A 19388-nucleotide genomic window follows, 5' to 3' on the forward strand; every position below is an offset into this window, starting at 1 on the left:
GTTTCCTAGTACCGAAAAAGACTAGACAAAAAGACAAGTTTGATATCTTAGATCAGCAAAGTGGTCCCTTTTGGAATTGCATCAGCACCGCGGGTAGTCGCCACTGTGCTACCAATCGTTGCAGTACATCTGCGATGCAAAGCGATTCTAGTCACCCTTATCTGGACGACTGGCTAATAACAAGTAAAAGTGCAAAACAGTGTTTAAAACACATGCAGGAGACTGTATATCTGCATCACAGCCTGGGTTTCAGAATCAACAAAAAGAAATCCAGTCTAATCCCAAGTAAAAACAAAACCTTTGTGGGAGTAGTCCTAGACACACGTCTAACAAAGGCATTCTATCTATAGAAAGAGTACAAGCGCTGTAAGCACAAATTCTGTTATGCCACAGGTTGGCGATAACAGTAAGAAAGGTAATGAAGCAGCTAGGAATTATGGCATTAGGTATTTATATCATTCCACATGCATGCCTCAACCTGCACCCAATATGGCGGAACAGTGGTCTAAAAGCTCAGGAGAATGGGACGATCTAGTGATAATCTTGCAAAAAGTAGAAACTAGCATTCAGAGGTGGACAGTAGACAATATGTTGAAAAGGGGATGCTTTGACCCACAGCCAAAATAATTAAAATGATGTCGGACACATATTTACCAGGCTCGGGGCGCATTCCTTGTTGGAAAAATTATTCTCGTCAATGCAGACAGCACCACAGCCATGTTTTACATCAACAAACAAGACACACTTTCAAAAACACTGTCTGCACCTGCACAAAGTATATGGCATTCAAAGCAACAACACATACAGGCACAGCATGATCCAGGGGCACACAATTCCCTGGCAGATACTTTGTGCAGACTAATCGTGCCAGAACACGAGTGGGAACCCAACACCAATATACTAAAACAGATCTTTGCAACATGGGGTCGGTCACCTGTTTGCAGCAGCAGAAAACATAAAATGCCTACACTTTGCATCCAGGTACCCACAACCTGGGTAATGCACTGCGGATGAGCTGGTCAGGGATATTTGTTTACTCTTTAGCCCCACCCTGCCGATGAGCTGGTCAGGGATATTTGTTTACTCTTTAGCCCCACCCTGCCCCCCAACTCCTGATACGCAGAGTAGTCCAAAAATTGCACAATGTTCTTCATTGCTCCAATGTGGGCAAGAAAGCCATGGTACTAGCACCTTCTGGAAATGTCAATTTACTCACCGTACAAAACCCTACCAGCACACAATTTACTCACTCAAAGGAAACAAAATAAATATTCCATCCAAAAGATAAAATGTTGGCAGCATGGCTCCTCAGGTCATATAGTTTGGACATTTACAGTTACCCACTGTGAGAAACTCGAACCCGCTGGTCCCCGGAGATCTGTCATCCAGGTGGCCAGGACACAGCCAAAGCTATTGGATCCAGTTCCTGGGGGTGGTCCACTGGGGGAGGATCACCTGGATGAGGTGTCTTCGGGGAGTGAAAGTGGGACTCCGAAGGGGTAGATGCGGTATAGATGCGGTACCCCCTTCCTTGTAACACCTTTTCCCCATCCCACCCTGTAGGATACTTAGAAGCTCTACCTCTCCCCTTTTCTGACACAAAAACCTTCTTACACAGAGAAAGACAACAGACTAACACCAGAGCCGTTTACCTGACATGTCCCAACACAAGGGTCAGGCAGAGTCGGGCAATTGACCAGAACCACACACCTGACGTCCCTTTACCTTCCCCACAGGGATAAAGGCGGAGCACGAGAGCACACTATGAGAAAGGCCGAACCCACAAGGAAACAGCTACATCGAACCGTCAGTTCAAACGGAGGGGAAAGGCGGCGAGACCAGGAGGGACAATGAAGGGAGAATTTCCCTTGACTTTTCCAACTCAGACCCGCAAAGCCTCCAAAAAGGGAATTACAAGACCAGGAAAAGATTGGCAATAGGTGTTTTAGTATAGGCCCTTTTTATTTTGAAAAGACGCCACTAGGACTGCCTGTTATTATTTGATGGTCATAGCTTGCTCCCATCTTAGATTTAGGTTTAGATTAGGCGTTTATCTCGCCCATTATAAAGTTTAATAAACACCCTTCAGCTGTGATCACTTGTGTCTATCTTTACTGTTGCCACCATGTGTTTCCTTACACCACACAGTGTATGTGGTCGAAGGCAGGGGGATTTGATTGAAATTGCCAAGTTTTAGGGCGAGACTGGTATTCGGCATCCTTCTCTATTTTGAAATGGAGGGTAGAATGCCAAGATAAAGGCTAATAAATAGTAATTTTGAGACGAGATGACCATGCCAGAGAAAGAGAGATGGTGAAGAATTTTTCTGAAGGCATCACAGATGGAAGGACACTTCTTCAGTTGACTGCAAGGAAAAGGTTCCGTTTATCGATCATGAATAATATCCTGGGCAGAGGTTCTAGACTGGAGGGCCAGGAGCAGTGATAGTCTAAGTGACAGTTAAGATTTCAGTTTTGCAGCTCTTCACTTACCTTTGATTTGTAGTTAGCACTGTATCTAAGATAGACATTGGGCCTCATTCCGACTTTGGAGGTAACCACACCGCTATTTGCGGCATGGCTGCCTCCAAAATTGTTCTGACTCCGCCCTGGTGAATAGAGTAATTACCGGTTCATTGCAAAGTTGGAGGGACCGGTAATTCCCCATTCACCAGGGCCCTTCCCCATTCCCAGTTGAGCCCCCATAGGGCTCAATGGGAATGGGGAAGGCGCTAATAACGGTACCGTAAATTACAGTACCGTTATTAGCACTAAAGTCCCTTTGCGGGTCCCGTCCTTAACGCCTGCTAAAAGCAAAGGGAACTCGTAGTAGGGCGGTAATGGTTTAACGGCACCGGTCTCGTTACCGGTGACCGTTAACCCTTAACGCCCTACTCGGAATGAGGCCCATTGTGTTTATATTTAGCATTAAGCTGGCCTGCCTGTTTGAGGAGTAGAGATCTGCCTTCTAAGTAATAACTTATTTAATCTTTGAGGGATACTTTTCTGTTTCTCCTTTCTTTCTTCATGCTACTTCCTGGACTGGAGCAGCCGAAAGTGTCCGGCTTGCAGCAGGTAGGGATGGTAAACTTCACTTTTTGTTGCACACTCACTGCTATCGCATTATTAGAATTGATTGCCCATTTACATGTGAAAAATCAGCATCTGAGGATTTTACTGATCTATTCAAACCAGTTACCATATGCCTGTTTGGCTCTGTTTTTCTGGCATTGTGGATGTTCGCCTGGTACTGAATTGGACCTTGTGTGAAGGCATTCAGATCGCTGGAAAAGTGGATCTTAATGTAGTTGATGGGTTCCATGTGATTCCTCTGCCCTCTGGAGCAGCAGGTACATGAGGAGCACTGCTGCTGTAGACCATGCATTCTTGCAGAGGATGTGTAACCTGGTGCTCACAGATGTTTAACATGACCAAGTAAGAATACTAAGAATAACACACGTAGGCTTTAGTACCTGGTGTATAACAGAGACTTGGCTGATTTGTGTGGGGTTGAAGCCTCTCTAACACTCTTAGGTGATGATCTTGTCCTAGCATCTTGGACATTTATGTAACCTACAGTATGATCAATCTTGAGGTACAATCACATGTCTTTTGTGGCCTTGCTGTGCGATCCGGATGTCAAGGGGCTCTAGGTCATGTAATTCCTTAGTGTCCAACTTTATGTGCCATTAGCTAAAGAAATAGGGTTGGTCAAAGGTGACAAGCAGGACATGGAGCCACTTGGCCACAATAAGAGACGGCCCTGACTTGCAGGAGATATCTCCGTTCCGAAGGATCGGACTACAGCTGTTGACGTAGCGTCTGGAACTATCAGGGGGTTGCCCTGTGTATAAAAAAAGCGATCAGGAAACCAAAACTTAACTGGTCTGCCCCGTTCATTCAGGACAGATGAGATTTCACTATCACAACTGCCCCCACCTAGCCAATATCTCCTGATGGCTAGATCACAAAGCACTGAGCTTAGATTTGCGTTATCGGTAAGTGATCTTTACAAAAGTATGAAAAAGGAAAATCCATAAAAGAGAAGAGTGCAATGGAATGTGTGCATCCAGAAACCGATTGTCCTATATGAAAATATGTCTTTAAGGCTGGGCAGATCCAGACATCTATCATTCATACTTGCAGCTTACTGGTATCAAAATCTCTCAATTGTTGTGAGTGTTCACCGTAGTGCAGGCCGGGTCTCCATTTTCAAATCCAATTATTTCATGAATGTTTCCCGTTTGCTAGCTCATACTTAATAAATCATGTCTCGTTCAGTAAGAACTGGCTGGAAAGGTAAATGGTAGAACTGCAATCTACAAATGCTTGCAAAGTATAATTTACTGGTTTATCGCTAGTGTCTCCCTTGCGTCCCCCTCACCTCCTGACAATAAGCACCTCGCTGAGAAGGAAGAGGGTCTCACTTTATGACCTGGGAGGAAACCAGAATGGGCGCTTGTATTATGGAAGCCCTGTCAAGAGATTGTAACCTATGACTTGGACTGTGCAGTCTTCTGCCATCGCACCTCCAATGCAAGAATTAGGCAACCTTTGAACCTAAGAGTTGTTGAGGATGTCCTTTGCAATTAGATAAATGAAGGTGCATGTGCCAGTTACTGCATAGTGGAAGGGAAATCTCTTTTCAGAGCTGATATTTGTTATATTGTGCACATGAACGAATTAATCAAGAAAGAGAGTTGCAGGATGCTAGCTCCCAATGGCAAGCCCTTTCAGATCAACACGTTTATTTCTCCACCAAACCATTCACCTGCTTCAGCATCTGGGTCTCTCAGCGAACTGCTAAAAGAATGCTTCTTTGTATAGGTAGAAACTGTACACCTTGCAGCCCTTATAGACGCAACTTTAGGAAAAGCCTTCTCTTGGATGTGGTATTCTGTTTGTTTCTACCCCCATCTACGCCACACTTTTGCTTCGTTATCCCACCTGCTCTTTTTTTTTGTTTTTGTTTTGTTACTCTCTCAAGTGAATGAAAGTTGACTGAATGTAAACAGACAAATGCATAAAGCCACAAAGCAACAACATGTCTGCTGTCGCTTTCCGGTCAGGTAGAATTTGCCATGCAGTTTGAGTAGGGGTCTGTTGTAGGCACGTTCACATGGTCTGCTGCGCTGTATTGTCACATTTATACATGGGGCTCTCCTTTTTTTTTATGGTAGAAACTGGGAACGAGGAGATGATGGCTCACGTGGTCCTACTACAGGAGATCAAGGAGCAGCAGAAGCAGCTGCTCGACCAGCAGGAGAAGTTGTTGGCTGTTATCGAGGAGCAACACAAGGAGTTCCACCAACAGAGACAAGAGGAGGGTGAAGAGAAGCCAGGTAAGATTCTCTGGAGAGAGAGTGCTCCTGTCAATTGGGGAAGAAAAGCCAAGCAGAAGCTTTGAAGAATAGAAACAGAGCAACTCAGTTTTCTGAGCATAGGAGAGCGGTTTGCTAAGCACCTTATCATAGTGGATGACCGACTGTTATCAGGTCGATTAGAGGCTGGTTTTGAATATTATCTAATAGGCTGGCTAGCTTGAATCAGGGCAGAGAGAGCTGGTAGGCTGATTACATTAGAAGTAATTTGTAACAAGCCAACATGCAATTCAAATTAATTCTAGGTACACAAAGAGGTACGTAAAGAGGGTGGGATGAGGGGCTTCAACAAGGAACATCGGAGTGTAGCTTATAGTGGAACATTCACTGGAGTGTAGCTTATAGTGGAACATTCACCAAAGACGGGAGGTCAACATTCTTGATACTCTTAGTGTAGCTTGTTAAATGTCATCAAAACCAGGTGCCTCAAGTGGCAAGGGATATGTTCTTTGAGGAATCTCTGCAAGGTTCCATGGCTAAAAATTGTTCACCATTTCCTGCTTGAAGTATTTTCTGAGTGAAATAGATGGTGTCCCCCAGATGTTTAAGGTGTAGTAAGAAGTTACAAAGGAATGGGCTATCGGATGATATAAAACTTGGTTCCCATTCCAACTTTCTTGGAGGATCTTGTGTGGGGCAAGTCAATCTGATGTCTCTTTTGGGTGCATGGCGATCGTAGGAGTCAGTTATGCTGCGACTTCCAAAAGTCCTTGTTGAGAAGGAAAGAAAGACTTGTGCTGCTATCTATTTCCCCACTGGAACCCACCATAGTTATTCATGCTGGTGTGATGTGGTTTCATGGTTTGAGGCAGTGTATAAGCCTAGCAGCCTTTTTCTGTAACATTTGCATTAGATTAATTAGTTATTTGAATAAACTGCGGTGCAGCGGTTTCAATATTCACACTTAAATAGTCGATGACTGGTAGCAGTTCGATTCTGTGGCTTATACTTAACAAGAAGAGTACCTTTTGTACCAGGTGGACATAACAGGCACTGTGTGCTAATTTGAAGACTGCATCAGGACTGGAAGTCAAAGATGAAGGCTAGATTTGTTGTTTTTTTATCACAAGGGATCGAGGGGGGCTCGCCCTGGAAGGTTGGACATTTCAGTGGTAAGGCTTGAGTGGCAGACCAGTGAGAAACGGATACTGTTGCTGGCCCTCCTGACTTGGCTATCTAATGGACAATGATGATAACCCATGTGTTATTGTGTTTTGGCATTCTGAGCATAAACTGTGTGTCAACAGTGCAGTGTTTAAGTGTTGTCGTATGCAACTCATTGTTGTCAGTGGGCAGGACAGGGCTCATCTGTAATACACCACAGTGCATGAAGTGTGAAGCAAAATTGGCCTAGTCTGACCTATGACCTGCATTTATTTTGAGCTATTCACCATGATGTGATCCTGGGGTGAGAGCAGTTCACTATCGTACAGGGGAGAAATGCCAGGTAAGAGCCTTAGCAAAGAAAACTAATTGATGTCCTTGTGCAAGAAACACCACATAAGAATCTTAGCAAATAACAGGGTTTATCGAGTCAGGCAAAAGGTGCAGAGGCCTGGTAAAATCCTCAGCAGATAAAGAATCATTCCTCTAGAGTGAGAGTTGCCAGAAATACCCATCGCAATGAGGGCGGCTTACCATCATTAGGTGGGAAAGAGGGCAGAGGTGTCTGGAGGGCTCAATATCCACAGGACATAGAGCATCTCTGTGCACGCCTGGGAAGAGGAGATCTAATTATCGTCCTCTGAAAGAAGAAAGGCAGGGGGACAGCCTTTGTGGTGAGTGGTTCATTGTCATTAGGAGAGGGAGAGTTGTTGAATTTTTTAGAGATTCTCGGGAGAAGGCATAGTTTACTCTTCAGAAGCCTACGTTTCAAGTAAGTTTGTGGCACGAGTACTGCCCTGACTGGCAGGTGTTGCTGCAAGTCAAAACATTTGGACAGTAACTTTGCAGAGCTGGCGTAGTCTGCTTTACAGATGGTTTGTCAAGTCAGGATTGAGGTTCATGGACTGTGCTGTATGTAAGGATTAGCTTGGAGGAACATTTAAGGTTTTTTTAATGACTGAGCAGTTTTATCAACACTAAAAGAATAATTGCAATAAACAATTTAAAAAAATTGAACAGTCCTCTATTTTGAATAGTATGATAAATGAGTACTGGTTATACTGAAAATCCAACCGATCTCTGTTTCAGGGGCAGACAAGCCACAAGACCAAGTTGCGTCTCTAACGCAAAACAAGGATGAGAAACAGGATGGAGGAAGACCTGCAGATGAGAAGCAGGACAGGCTGAGTGAAATGCATGTGAAGCAACAACCTGTACCACCAGCAGGGCAAGCAGCAGCAGGTGGGCAGAGAGGCAATGAGGAGCCTCCTGAAGTGCCTAACATTCCTGATGCAGGAAATGAACCTCAGCACAAGCCTCACATTCATGCTGCTCCTCCTGAAGCTGGGAATGCTGTGCAGCAGGACCCAAAACATCCTGGTGCCCTTCTTGACATTGTTGAAAATGCATTGCAGCAGGAGCCTAATATTCCCTCGGACCTTGGTGGGCAGGTGCCTCAAGAGAAGCTCAGAATCCCTCCTGATCATCCTGATACAGGTAGAAATACCAAACAGCAGGATCCTAATGCCCCTGCTGACAGAGCTCTTCAGGAAGAGGTGATGGTCCATATTCCTGCTGTTAAAAGTGCATCCCACGCCCAATCTGTGGAAAAGCTGCCAGGTGATGAACTCCAAGCGGCACAAGTGATCCTGAAAAGGACTGGTCTGGAAGTCAAGCCTGAAATCCCTGGAGACCTACAGCCCAAAAATAGTATCAGGCCCGGTCTAGTGAGTCAGGAGATGCTTGCCAAGACTCCAAGCAAACATCAGAATGCACATGCAAAAAACATAGACCGTGAACCTCCAAAGATGAAGTCACAAGGATCTCTGGAACGTGAAATTCCAGCTGCTGTGCAGCAGGGACTGGCAGTCAACCAAGCACAGAATGTTATAGAAAAACACGAGGACGAGGAAGAGCAGGATCAGCCACATCAACACCGACCGTCTCTCAAGGAGATTGGCCATAAGGAGAGCAACTCTGAGAAAGCCAGATCTGGGGAAGAAATCAACAAGAAGGAAGTAAAGGCAAAACAAGCCTTAGAGCCCCTGCAGCCTGTGAAGGCGATGAAGGATGAAGACAATTCTGTACACAAAGAAAACGACCCGGTCAAGCCAAACCGAGACCTGAAATTGCAAAACGATATAGAATTACGACGGCGAAGGAGGGATCTGCCTCCTCCCGAGGCTGCAAATGAGGGTGAGCCTGGCGGAATGGTCATTGGACTCGATCCTATTCCCAATGTAAAGGTAGATGACCTGCGCAGTGCCCTGGAGATTCATATGCGCCAGGCTGCTGCGGGGTCCCTGCATGTTATCCCTGCCCGCCAGCTCAAACAGATTCCAGCTGCCGAAGACGATGCATAAACGATCCATCTACTTTGGGTGAAAAGGGCATTTTTCAGTGGCATTTGCACCAAAACAAATGTCCAGTTATCCAATCCTGCCATTCCATGATGCTGTGACATGTCTGATGCAGAGTGTGGAATTTCACACCTCTTCCTGAGATGTCCTTGAATTCATCTCAATTTATCAAACATTTATCTTTTTTATGAGGTGTTTTGTGGGCTTCTCAGAGTCTTCTGCTTGTAAAACATGAGACAAATGCTTGCCATACGCAAGGGCGAGCTGCAACATTAACAGTTTTTGCCGTCCTTTTCACCCTTAAGTGCCCAAATGCCTTAGAGGGAACAGCGTTTAAATCAGCGAGTACACTTCAAAACCCACTTTCTTTAAGATCTGGTATTTGATGCCACTTCCTGGTTTTGATATTGTCAAGCTAACATGCGAATGGCAGATATTTATGGGATCACTCTCTGTACATGTGCGTCCAACTGCGTGTTCATATCGACTGTACTGTTTTTAACATTCAATGGAAGAGGATTTTTCAGATCTAGTGTGAAATGTACAGCATTCATCAGTTTGGTCAAAGTTTAGGGAAATTGAAGGCCATCTGCCCCTTTCCCTGACCTGCCTCCCTATCCCTTCTGTAGCCCCTAAGTGTGTTTGTCCTTGTATGGTATAATTATGTTCTACAACAGCATTTTCTCTCTACATTCATACGCAGTAGAATCAATCCCCGCTGCCAGTACATTTTATTTAAAACAATATAAGGATTTTTTTAAAGAAATTCCCATCATAACAATTCATATACAAACATTGCACAATGCAAAAGAGATAAAAGGCATCTGCCCCTTTTTCAGCTCTCCAATTTGTCCCCAGCGATACCTCATCATTTGGTTCCATGTTTTGTCTTATGCGTTTCTTGACGTTTTTCTTCAGTGAAATCTATTGCATTTGCCTGACCACTTGTTCTTCACTTTGTGCTTTACTAAGGGACAAATGTTTGAAATTTCTTTTTTCTACTGCAATGTTTTGGGTGGTCTTGCAACTGGTGATATGCAGCCCTTGCTCTTGACTTCAAATTAGGCGCTCAGTGCAATAAGATGTTAGACATTGAAGGGCATGCTAGATGCCTGTTTTGTATGGCCAGTATTATCAGGCCAACACAAGCTGCACCTATTTGCCAAGCTCCAAGAGGAAAAAAGAAAATGGAAGTCTTTTTCTTATGAAAGACATTCATCAGCTGATTCTCAGCCTAGAGTTTCTTCACCCCCTAAAATGGTGTCCAGAAAGAATGGCATCCTTCACCTACCAAAACCAATCAATGTGTGCAGCCAACAATGCCCCCACCCCTTCCGATCCACTATAGACACTGAAGAATCTTTCCACAACGTGGGCATTCAGCACAATGCGTGGTGCAGTCATCCTCTGATCTGATTGCTGGCTCAGCACCATTTGTGCCACCAAGAATTGAAAACGAGTCAGTGCCAAAACCCTCTGTGTCAGGGTAAAACTGCCCGCAAGACAGCAGCACGCCTTAATAACTCCATCAGTGGATGTGGCTGATAACGAACTGTGCCAAGTTGCACATACAGTATGCCTTGGAAGACACTAGGGTAAAGCTAATACTGATGTACAAGTTTCTACCTCATTCAGCTGACACTATTTAATGGTTCAGAAAACGAAGGCAGAGGCAAAAATTATGGAAAAACGGCCAGTCTAGAATATAATCAGAGGTTCTTATTCACTAAAAGCCTCAGATTGGCAGCAAGGCACAGCAATTATCATTAGCAGCAGCAATCTGGTTAGGGTGGATAAAATGCATATAGAGCCACTGCGACTGAGGCTCCTACAATGTCTGATGGAGCTAGCCCATATGCTACAGTATTAGGATTTTTAACACAACGTGTCTGGACTCCTACAAAAAGGTGTAAGGGAAGGATTGCCTAACAAAAAGTGAATCCACATAAGGTAAATTCTAGTAGAAAAGAAAGTAACCGGCATTAAGAAACAAACACACCATTTTAAATCTAAGGTGGTTCAACAAATCGTTAAAAAGAGTAAAGTTCAAAATGGCAAACTGTACAGCAGGCGAACTGTGTTCATCCTTTATATTTGCAAGATTATTACTTCCGCATTCTTGTTCAAAGTGGGAGAATATCTGTCAATTCAGATTCATACATTTGGTTTAAAGTCTGATTGAAATGTATTTTCCAAGTGCATTGCTGTGCTGTTTATACATATGCACTACCCAGGGTTTCCTATTTTTCTTTGTGCTTCAGGCATCTGTCGAACTGTTCAATAGCCTGGCAGTCTCCTTAAAATCACATTAGTCTTTGTTTATTCTGAAGAGGTGTCTGATGTAGAGGGCACAAAAACACCTCCCTGGTATACCTTTTCTATCATGTAAGAAATCTCTGCCTTTACAGAAGAGTATTTTGATGTCCTAAATTAAATTCAGACTACCATTGATATTGGTAAAGTCCATGTTAGGCCTAATATAATGCATTTTTATTCAACCCTATTCTGGTTTGCACAAGTACGTTGCAAGAGTGTATGCAATGTCAATGAGCTCAGACATCGAGGTAATGAGGAGTCAACATGGTCACATTAAAGTGAGAGTTGGAATCTCTCGATGGTGGTCCCATTTATAAATTCATATACTTGTATACAGAGGTCAAATTTATGAGACCTGTTAAGTGGATTAAAACATAGCAGAACGTTTTCATGACAGTCACATCTATGAAAGGACAGCCTCCCTACAAAGGGGAAGTCTGAACTCAAACCTGTGGTTACTCGAAAATGACTTAATGCTATTTTAGGAAAATAGGGGTCATCTCTTCAGACTTTCCTTGTAAGCTTTCATAGTAATTAGATCTTGATATCGAACAAGGTTATTCGTCTACATAAGCCTAAGAACAGAAATGGGAGCTCCACCGAGAATGTGTACTTTTATTGGCGGAGTCCACCTTGTACAGCTCTGCTAGTCACAGACAAAACAATGCCAGGCTTCCAAGATAGAAATCGCTATGAACTGATTTTTTTGATAGACTGGTTCTTCAAAATGTTATGTCTGTTGGCCATTTACATGATCACTGTAACCATCTGGACATTCGGGAACAGTGGACTCACCTTGGTCTTGACAGCCTGGTTCTGGACAGACATATCCTGCTTCTAATTCCTTTACATCGGTCAATATTTTAATGCATGAGGTTGCTCAGATAGCATCTGCTGTTGAGCAAGAAAGAATTCTACACTGTAACCTGTAGTCACTCAGTTTAATAGCTTGGCTCCAGAGTTCCTCCATTACAGATAATAACATTGATGATTGGAATATTGAAGGAGGTCAGTAGAGCTAACCATTGGTAAATGTAATTCCCCCAGCTGGAAAATGATTCTATGTTGGTTTATCAAACATGTACTACTGTACATGCCTACTGTCCTGCTAATAGCAATTATTTGGCTTGTACCTTTTATACTTAGCAAGACTAGAATGACAAGACACATTACCAAATAGAACGTCATTTGACTGATTAGAAGCTTACAGAATGTTGCTTACCCAAGTGCCCTATTTTTCAACCGTTCATTCATTCATGAGTAATTGGAGATCTTAATAGAGAGCTTCTTCCACTAAGGTATCCTACACTTATATAGACAATAAAGGTTGTATTTTCAAAAGTTATGGGGGATCGTGTCATGATCACAAATTCATCTGATTTATGTTTTCTTTCATCCAAAGTAAAGTATACTTGTAAGTGGGCCATGTTTTATATTCTGCTAGTGAGCCTTTTACGGTTACCCACAGAGACAAAATAGACTATTTTGCTGCCATCCTTAAAGACCTATGGTAAGAGAGCCTTAAACCTGGACTGAATTGAAGACTTCAGACACTGAAAATAAAAGGGCAACCTGTAGGCCATCAATGGGCAGATTATGGCACAACTTGATACTAAAATCTCCTTGTTGGGGAATACTATTATTCAATATATTCTACATCGCCTGAATCTGAGGAGGATAACATATGAAGGAAGTTACTTACTTTGTGATATTAGTTCTCCAGTAATGGTGTCCTCTCCATCTTCATTAACATTACTCTCCTCTGCCTTTTATATGGAGGGGAGAGTTACACCTATAATCTGGAAAAATAAACAGGCGAGGCTATGAAAATGCAAAGGTGTGCAGACCTTGGATCAACCTTTGTCAAATTATAATTTTAAAAATAGGTATTCAAAGGTTTGTTATGGTGGCTGTGTATTATTCTACTGCTTATGAATGTGGGGATTATTCCCTCACAGTAGAACTACTATTACAGGTAAGTAACTTTTGCAGTGTTTTTGTTTATTACATTTCAGCCACATGTTTCCATGAAGAAAAATCAATCTAAACGTTTTACTTCATGTTATAGTCCGAAAATAGGAAACTATTTAAAATAGCTGAAAACATCTGGTTTCAGTAATGTTAATGAGTGCTGCCTGAGGTTCCATTGATACAGTAATGATAGGAGTCAGAATGAAGCATCTAACTGGCTGGTCCTCCTGTTGCATGTTTGGTGCATAGTGATTTCATGCACTATGGGGAGGCAAAATTAATAGTGCACAATGGCACCAAAGTAGGTTTTTGACATTTAAGTTCACTGCATTTTGTAAAATGGGTGTACATCATTTCCTTTTGTATTTGTGGGGATTGGCTTAATAGAAAAGGATTGGATGAGGAACTTGCTATTTGATTTAGGTTTACGTTTGTTTTTTTAGAGTAATTCAGGCTTCCAGAAACTGATTCCAAATGCAAGATTGCATTGGAAAACGTTTTAAAGCATAACTGGACAGGGGGGGGGGGCGTAGAGGTCGGCCCCAGAAACAAGATAACCTCACAACAAGGTGTTCATTGTTTTTGACAGAAACATTTCCATCCCTGTGGATAGAACAAAAACCTTCATATACATTTTCAATATGCATACATGTAGATAGAATAGAAGAGCATTTGATGAATCAAAAATATCTTGCGAAAGAACTAAATATTGACATGACTAAGGAGAGTGGGTATGTGTGTTATGGTTATACAGTTATTTAAAAAGAAGTTTTCAATCCCATTTGCTAAAGTAGAAGTGTTCTGCAGTACAACACAACCATCAAGTTGGGAGCATGTCTAAGACATTGCAGAATATTTTTTACTGGCTAGATGCAAGCAATAGGAAGGTAATTTCAACTTGGTCTTTTTTCTGTGTCTTTAGTGTACTAGTTTGTGTCCTTGCCACAGAGAGACAACAACATTCCATTTAATAGCACCTGTTTGTGAACACAGGGACGTTTGTGAACACAGACACCTTTGACTGAATAATGTTCAGTGTTTATACACATTTGTTATTGTCTGTGTGAGCTCACGTATACACAAAGTATGATACACACTAGTTTATGCCTGCTTACTAGATTAATGATCATGCCGTGATATTTAAGCAATATGACCCGAGCGGCGGGTGCCTTACGGAGTGGGTAATGCCCCCGCCGCTCGAGTCATATTGCTTTTAGTACACCGGCCCGCAAGACTTGCGTTACCGGTGCACTAAAAGCATTTTTTTTCTGACAGAAAAAAAATGACCAAGAAAATGGCCGTCGGGAAAGGGAAAACTGAGTCCGTTTTCCCTTTCCATAGCGGCCATCGGTAGGGGATGCGCTGGAAACAGAAGTGTTCCCAGCGCGTCCGCTATCGAAAAAAAAAAAGTAAGTGTGGGTGGGAGGGAAGAAAGAAGGGAGGTGGAAAAAACGAAAAAAAACGAACCTGCATCCCCAGCGGGGGACGATGGAAGCCTCCAGCCGTGTGGAGGCGCGGAGCGGGCTCCGAGCCTCCACACAGCTGGAGGCTGCCATCGTCCCCCACCGGGGACAAAGGAGGTAGAAGGTAAGTGGGGTGGGGAGGGCAGGGAGGAGGGAGGAAAGGGAAAACAAACAAAAAAAACCCTTACCTGAGTCCCCGGCAGGGCGCGAAGGCAGCCTCTCAGCCGTGGTGAGGCTTGGAGCGGGGATGGCCCAGCTTCGAGTCTCCCCATTGGCTGAGGGGCTGCCACGCCCTACGCCGGGTACAATGGCCGTGGAATCCCAGCCGGGTAATGCCTCGGCGGGGCCCAATCAGAATGGTTGTTTCATTCTGATCGCGCCCTCACCGGGTAATAATTCTTGATATGTCTAAGTTTGACATGGTCAATCACCACCAATAAAAGGGAGGCAGTAACACATAAACATAATATCCAAGATCATCATTATGAAAGAAAGCACCACATTTCCAATGCATTGTACCTTATAAATAACTATGCATAAAAAAGCCTCACACGCATAACAGTACTCCTTGTATAATTAGGAACCTTAGTAATGTCGTAAAGGAAACATGAGTGCAGTTTTCAGGTACATAGTCAACCTCTGTAGATGCCTTGAGAGATTAGTTTATTAATAACCCTGCTATGGGGCATCAGGTTATATACCCTGTGTGATCTAGAGCTGAATGCTCTGTGACCGGCCTTGCAGTCCATAAGCAGAGTCTGTCAATCACCTGATGCCTCAGTAAGCTGCCCATTTACATAAACTGAGTCCACGTTTTATCTGGATGATTCGTACATTGTCACATACACAGATCAGCATGTAAGCAAAGTCCATGTGATGTTTACTTACTGTCCTCACAATGGATGTTGTGTTGATTGGACCAAATTCCCTCTTTTGAAGACCATTAAAAGTCTAAAATGTAAATTTTGTAAAGAAATGTGAAAGTGTGCTCTACAAAGACTATCAGCCAATGGAACTCACTGTCAAAATGTCAGCATACAAATCTACTTTACATCCCATCAGTGCATAGCCAAAGTTATACGACAGCCATTTTTCCGCACCTGATCAATTTTTGTAAGTATGTGGCATTATTGTAGCTGGATGTTCCCAAGTCTATTGTACAATGTTTAGCCTCGTTGAGTTGTATGGTAAAGGTAAGCACAAGTAACCTAAATTGAAAAACCACATGTGGCACGCCACCGTACTGAAGTGTCTCCTAGTAAATGTCTGCTTTCAAAGGACCAAAGATTTGGCAATTTCTTCCAGAGGATTGGGATGCTCCAAGATGGGCACTTTTTGACCCAATGCTCCTAAGATGGCCAGCCAGAGTGAGAAGGAAGTTCTGATGTTTCAAGAGCTGCTCTTACTCATTTTACCTTGTCAATATTTACCTATCTATGCCTTTCCATGAAAAGCACTCTAACAAGAGCTGTCGAGCACCCACAAGATATTTGCCAGAGACTGTTAAGCTATGTAAAAAATGAAATAAATGTGAACTCCTGGATCCAGCAATATTTACAGGCTGCAGTTCTTGTTTCTGATTTTCGATTTTTCTTGTGAGGGTGGGCTGCAGGATTCAGCTGGGTGTCAACAGGATCTGTTGTTATCTTGTTGTGAAGCACCAGGTACTTCCGTGGAAAATATCACTCCCTTCATGACACAATGTCCAGAACTAATTTGGGAATTCTTAGCACATTGCGTTTTCTAGAAGAAACAAGCATGTATGCATAGATAAAAATATACATATTTGTAAAATATGTATGTTTTATGTGTGTGTATGTATTATACTGGAACAAAAGAGGTAGTACAGTTAAGGTTACCTTGAACTTTACAGAAAAGTCCTAACATTTATTCCTCTACCTTTTTGTTCTTGTCCATGAAAGTTCTCCAAATTTGTCATGCAGCTTATCTGGCCAAATTTGAACATTCATACCAAATTCGGTGACATTTCACCAACATTTTAATTCCCAAAATGAATGGTGAAAAAACGGTTTTAGCTTTTATTGCCAGGGGATTTGTAAAAAGGCTGAAGTGCACCCACTATTTAGTCCAGGACATCTTAAAATTCTGCAGCAAGACCCTGAGGTGAGTATTATGCGTCAATGTCTTTACTTTCAGCTGCAAACAACATGTTAATAACTAGAAACTATGTTTACCAGCATTCATGGGACTCTTCAGTACTTTGATCAAACTGTTTTGAAAATTGTGTTCCATGTGTGGAGGCAAGATCGGGCTCCTTCCCAAGGGCCCCATCGGCATCAGTCTCCGTTTGCAGCAAATAAGGAGATCAGACACAGACTGGTGGTAAACCAAGCTTCTTGCATTAAATGGCAAATACACAGCATACAGAGTGATCAGCTGATGAGCAGGACAAACAGTAGGACAAGTGTCCAGGCAGTCGGCACACCGAGCTCTCTCGGGACCACCCCTAGAGCGCAGGTTATGTAGCATATCATAAGCAAACACTAATATATTCTAGCACGTTAACAATGGGGGTGTTACTTGGCACGATATTGCAGACATTTGGCAAGAACTGTCGACATCTCACTTGTGATGCAGCCTTGCAGGGACATCGTGTTGTATCATGGATAAGCAGAATTCACAGAAACCCTACTGGTATCTCTCATATATGGTGCTAATGCTATACTTGTAGAGAATAAGCAGGAGAGAAGGTCTGCTGTGTCGTCTGCCCCAGGGAGGTTTGGGCATGTCCGGGTTGCTGTGTTCAGAGGGAGGCGGATGCCTAAATGTATGAGAGTATACCATAGCATAGTATAGCATAACAATCCTGCATAACACAGCATAACATATCATCGCATAACAATCCTGCCACATCAACCTCCCCATTTCGTCGTCCCTGGGACAGGGCATAGACCAAAGTGAGCAGGAATTGGGTATAGCATCAATCAAAGATGCCCAGGTACACGTGTGACATAGGGATAGTGTGGCTAGGCACAGGGATTGACACAGAAAGGATGCTGCTTCAGAAACATAGGTTGTCCGCTTCTAAGGTCCTAATTCAAAACTTCATGCAATTTGGTGTTCGACCTATGTCTTAATGCATCTATCATTTCCTGGTCATCGGAGGCATCTTTTGAGGCGTCCTTAAGTTGAGGTGACTCTATTTTGAGTGACAGCAGCCTTGCCTCTGTGGGCAAGTGAGACACCTGTTTAGCACAGAATGACAGAAGGCAACGAATAAGAAACACTATCATTGCAAAAGCAGCAATTATAACAACGATTAAAATACTGTGTAGAATGGAAGAACCTAGCGAACCAAAAGTGGTTTCAATCCAACCTAACAATGAGCCGTCATAACCATCGTTTATACTATGTAAGGTGGTACCAACCCCGTGGAGGTGTTTTATGAAGTCCTCAACCTGGGAGGAGTTATCAGGTATCAGCATTCCTGTCCTATAATTTCACAGGTACACCCTTGGGCAGCTAGTAAATAATTGAGTGCCATTCTATTCTGGTAGACCATAGTTCTGAGTGCAACCTGTTTGCTTTTAAGTATCCCTTTGGTGGTGGTGTTGGCCTCCTGTTCGAGGAGGAGTGATAGCGCTTGAAGATCGGCCCAGTTGGTTGCAGTGCCAATGCTTGGGATCAGCGACCCTATGAAACCTTTGAACCATGCCCAGGTGTCGAATTTGGACCATTGTGGTGTGTAGTGAGCTTCTGGAAAAAGGGGCACATGGCGGATTGCTGGGCAAATGAACCCAATGGTGCACTGACCAGTCCAGTTAGCTGGTAGCCATTGGGAGACGCTAGCCCCACAAAGGAAATATAACCCTCCATGGGTCTAGAGTGCTATGGTGGTGCTATTACTATGAAATTGTCCTATCTTACTGAAATCTGTGTCGTTCTAGGTGGTGGTAGTAGCACTTCTGTTAAGGACATAGGTGTCATGACCAATGTGAGGGGGCTCAAGTTGTACCACAAGCAGGCTCCCACCAGAACCCCGAGGGCCTTAAAACCACTGCAAAAGGGCTCCTGGAGCCAGTCCTGGCGCCTTTGGCACCAGACTCATTTTTAGGAAGGAAGAGCTGTTCAAACTAGGTCGCACTATGTACATGGGCATTTAAATCCAACATGGAAGCACCCACACAGTCTAATTCTAAGAACCAAGCCATGTGGTCTAGTGTTTTGGGTGTGGCAGGCTTGGAACTACTTTCCCTGGTACTACTTTACCTGGGCTATATAAACCACACCCTGACTGCAGAACAAGCTTCGAGTTATTCTGCAACCCACAGCGTGACGCTCACCGTGTCCAGCTCCTGGTCTTCAGCATCTTCCTGTAATCCTGCAAGAACAAGAATATTCTGCCTTACCTGAGAAAACATCATCCAGCACTCAGCATCTCCACTGGGCTGCAATCTGTGGAAACCGAGAGAAGAAACATCACTCACCTGTGAGTACTAGTTTAAGGACTTCCGGTGAACCGCTACCATAGCTGCTGTTCTAACATTGCAACCTGCAATAATGAGAAAGGGAAAAACAATATTAGAGCGCGCACTTCCAAAACATTGAATTCCATCAGTCTTACCTGAATTCCATCGCGCTACGCCACGCTTCCATCCAGGAAAAGAGACACATTCAGGTTCGCTTTCAATATTAAACAACAGCACAGCGCTGTAATTACCTTAACAGATTCCGGGGGCCTGTTTTTCATCGCGCTCTCAGCACCATAGCGGCCTGTGAGGAGGAGAAGAAGAAGCTTAGCTTTAAAAGACAATAAAGGCGATGCGCTTTGCA

General features: G+C 43.4%; 1 protein-coding gene across 4 annotated transcripts in view; it reads left to right on the plus strand.

Annotated features, from left to right (window-relative positions):
* Positions 1 to 16147, plus strand: part of SLC38A10 (solute carrier family 38 member 10) — a 748880-nt gene extending 732733 nt beyond the window's left edge. For 3 of the 4 annotated variants that reach the window (XM_069655155.1, XM_069655158.1, XM_069655157.1), the window contains 3 exons: positions 3051 to 3074; positions 5180 to 5341; positions 7574 to 16147. In XM_069655155.1, coding sequence (XP_069511256.1) covers positions 3051 to 3074; positions 5180 to 5341; positions 7574 to 8847 — 1460 coding nt within the window. In that variant the 3' untranslated portion in view covers positions 8848 to 16147. The remainder of the gene's footprint in view (positions 1 to 3050; positions 3075 to 5179; positions 5342 to 7573) is intronic. The other variant, XM_069655156.1, reaches the window with a different exon arrangement.
* The last annotated feature ends 3241 nt before the right edge of the window (positions 16148 to 19388 follow it).

The sequence above is a fragment of the Ambystoma mexicanum genome, chromosome 3q, assembly GCF_040938575.1.
Source record: "Ambystoma mexicanum isolate Mex_15411 chromosome 3q, UKY_AmexF1_1, whole genome shotgun sequence".
Classification (NCBI taxonomy): Eukaryota; Metazoa; Chordata; class Amphibia; order Caudata; family Ambystomatidae; genus Ambystoma; species Ambystoma mexicanum.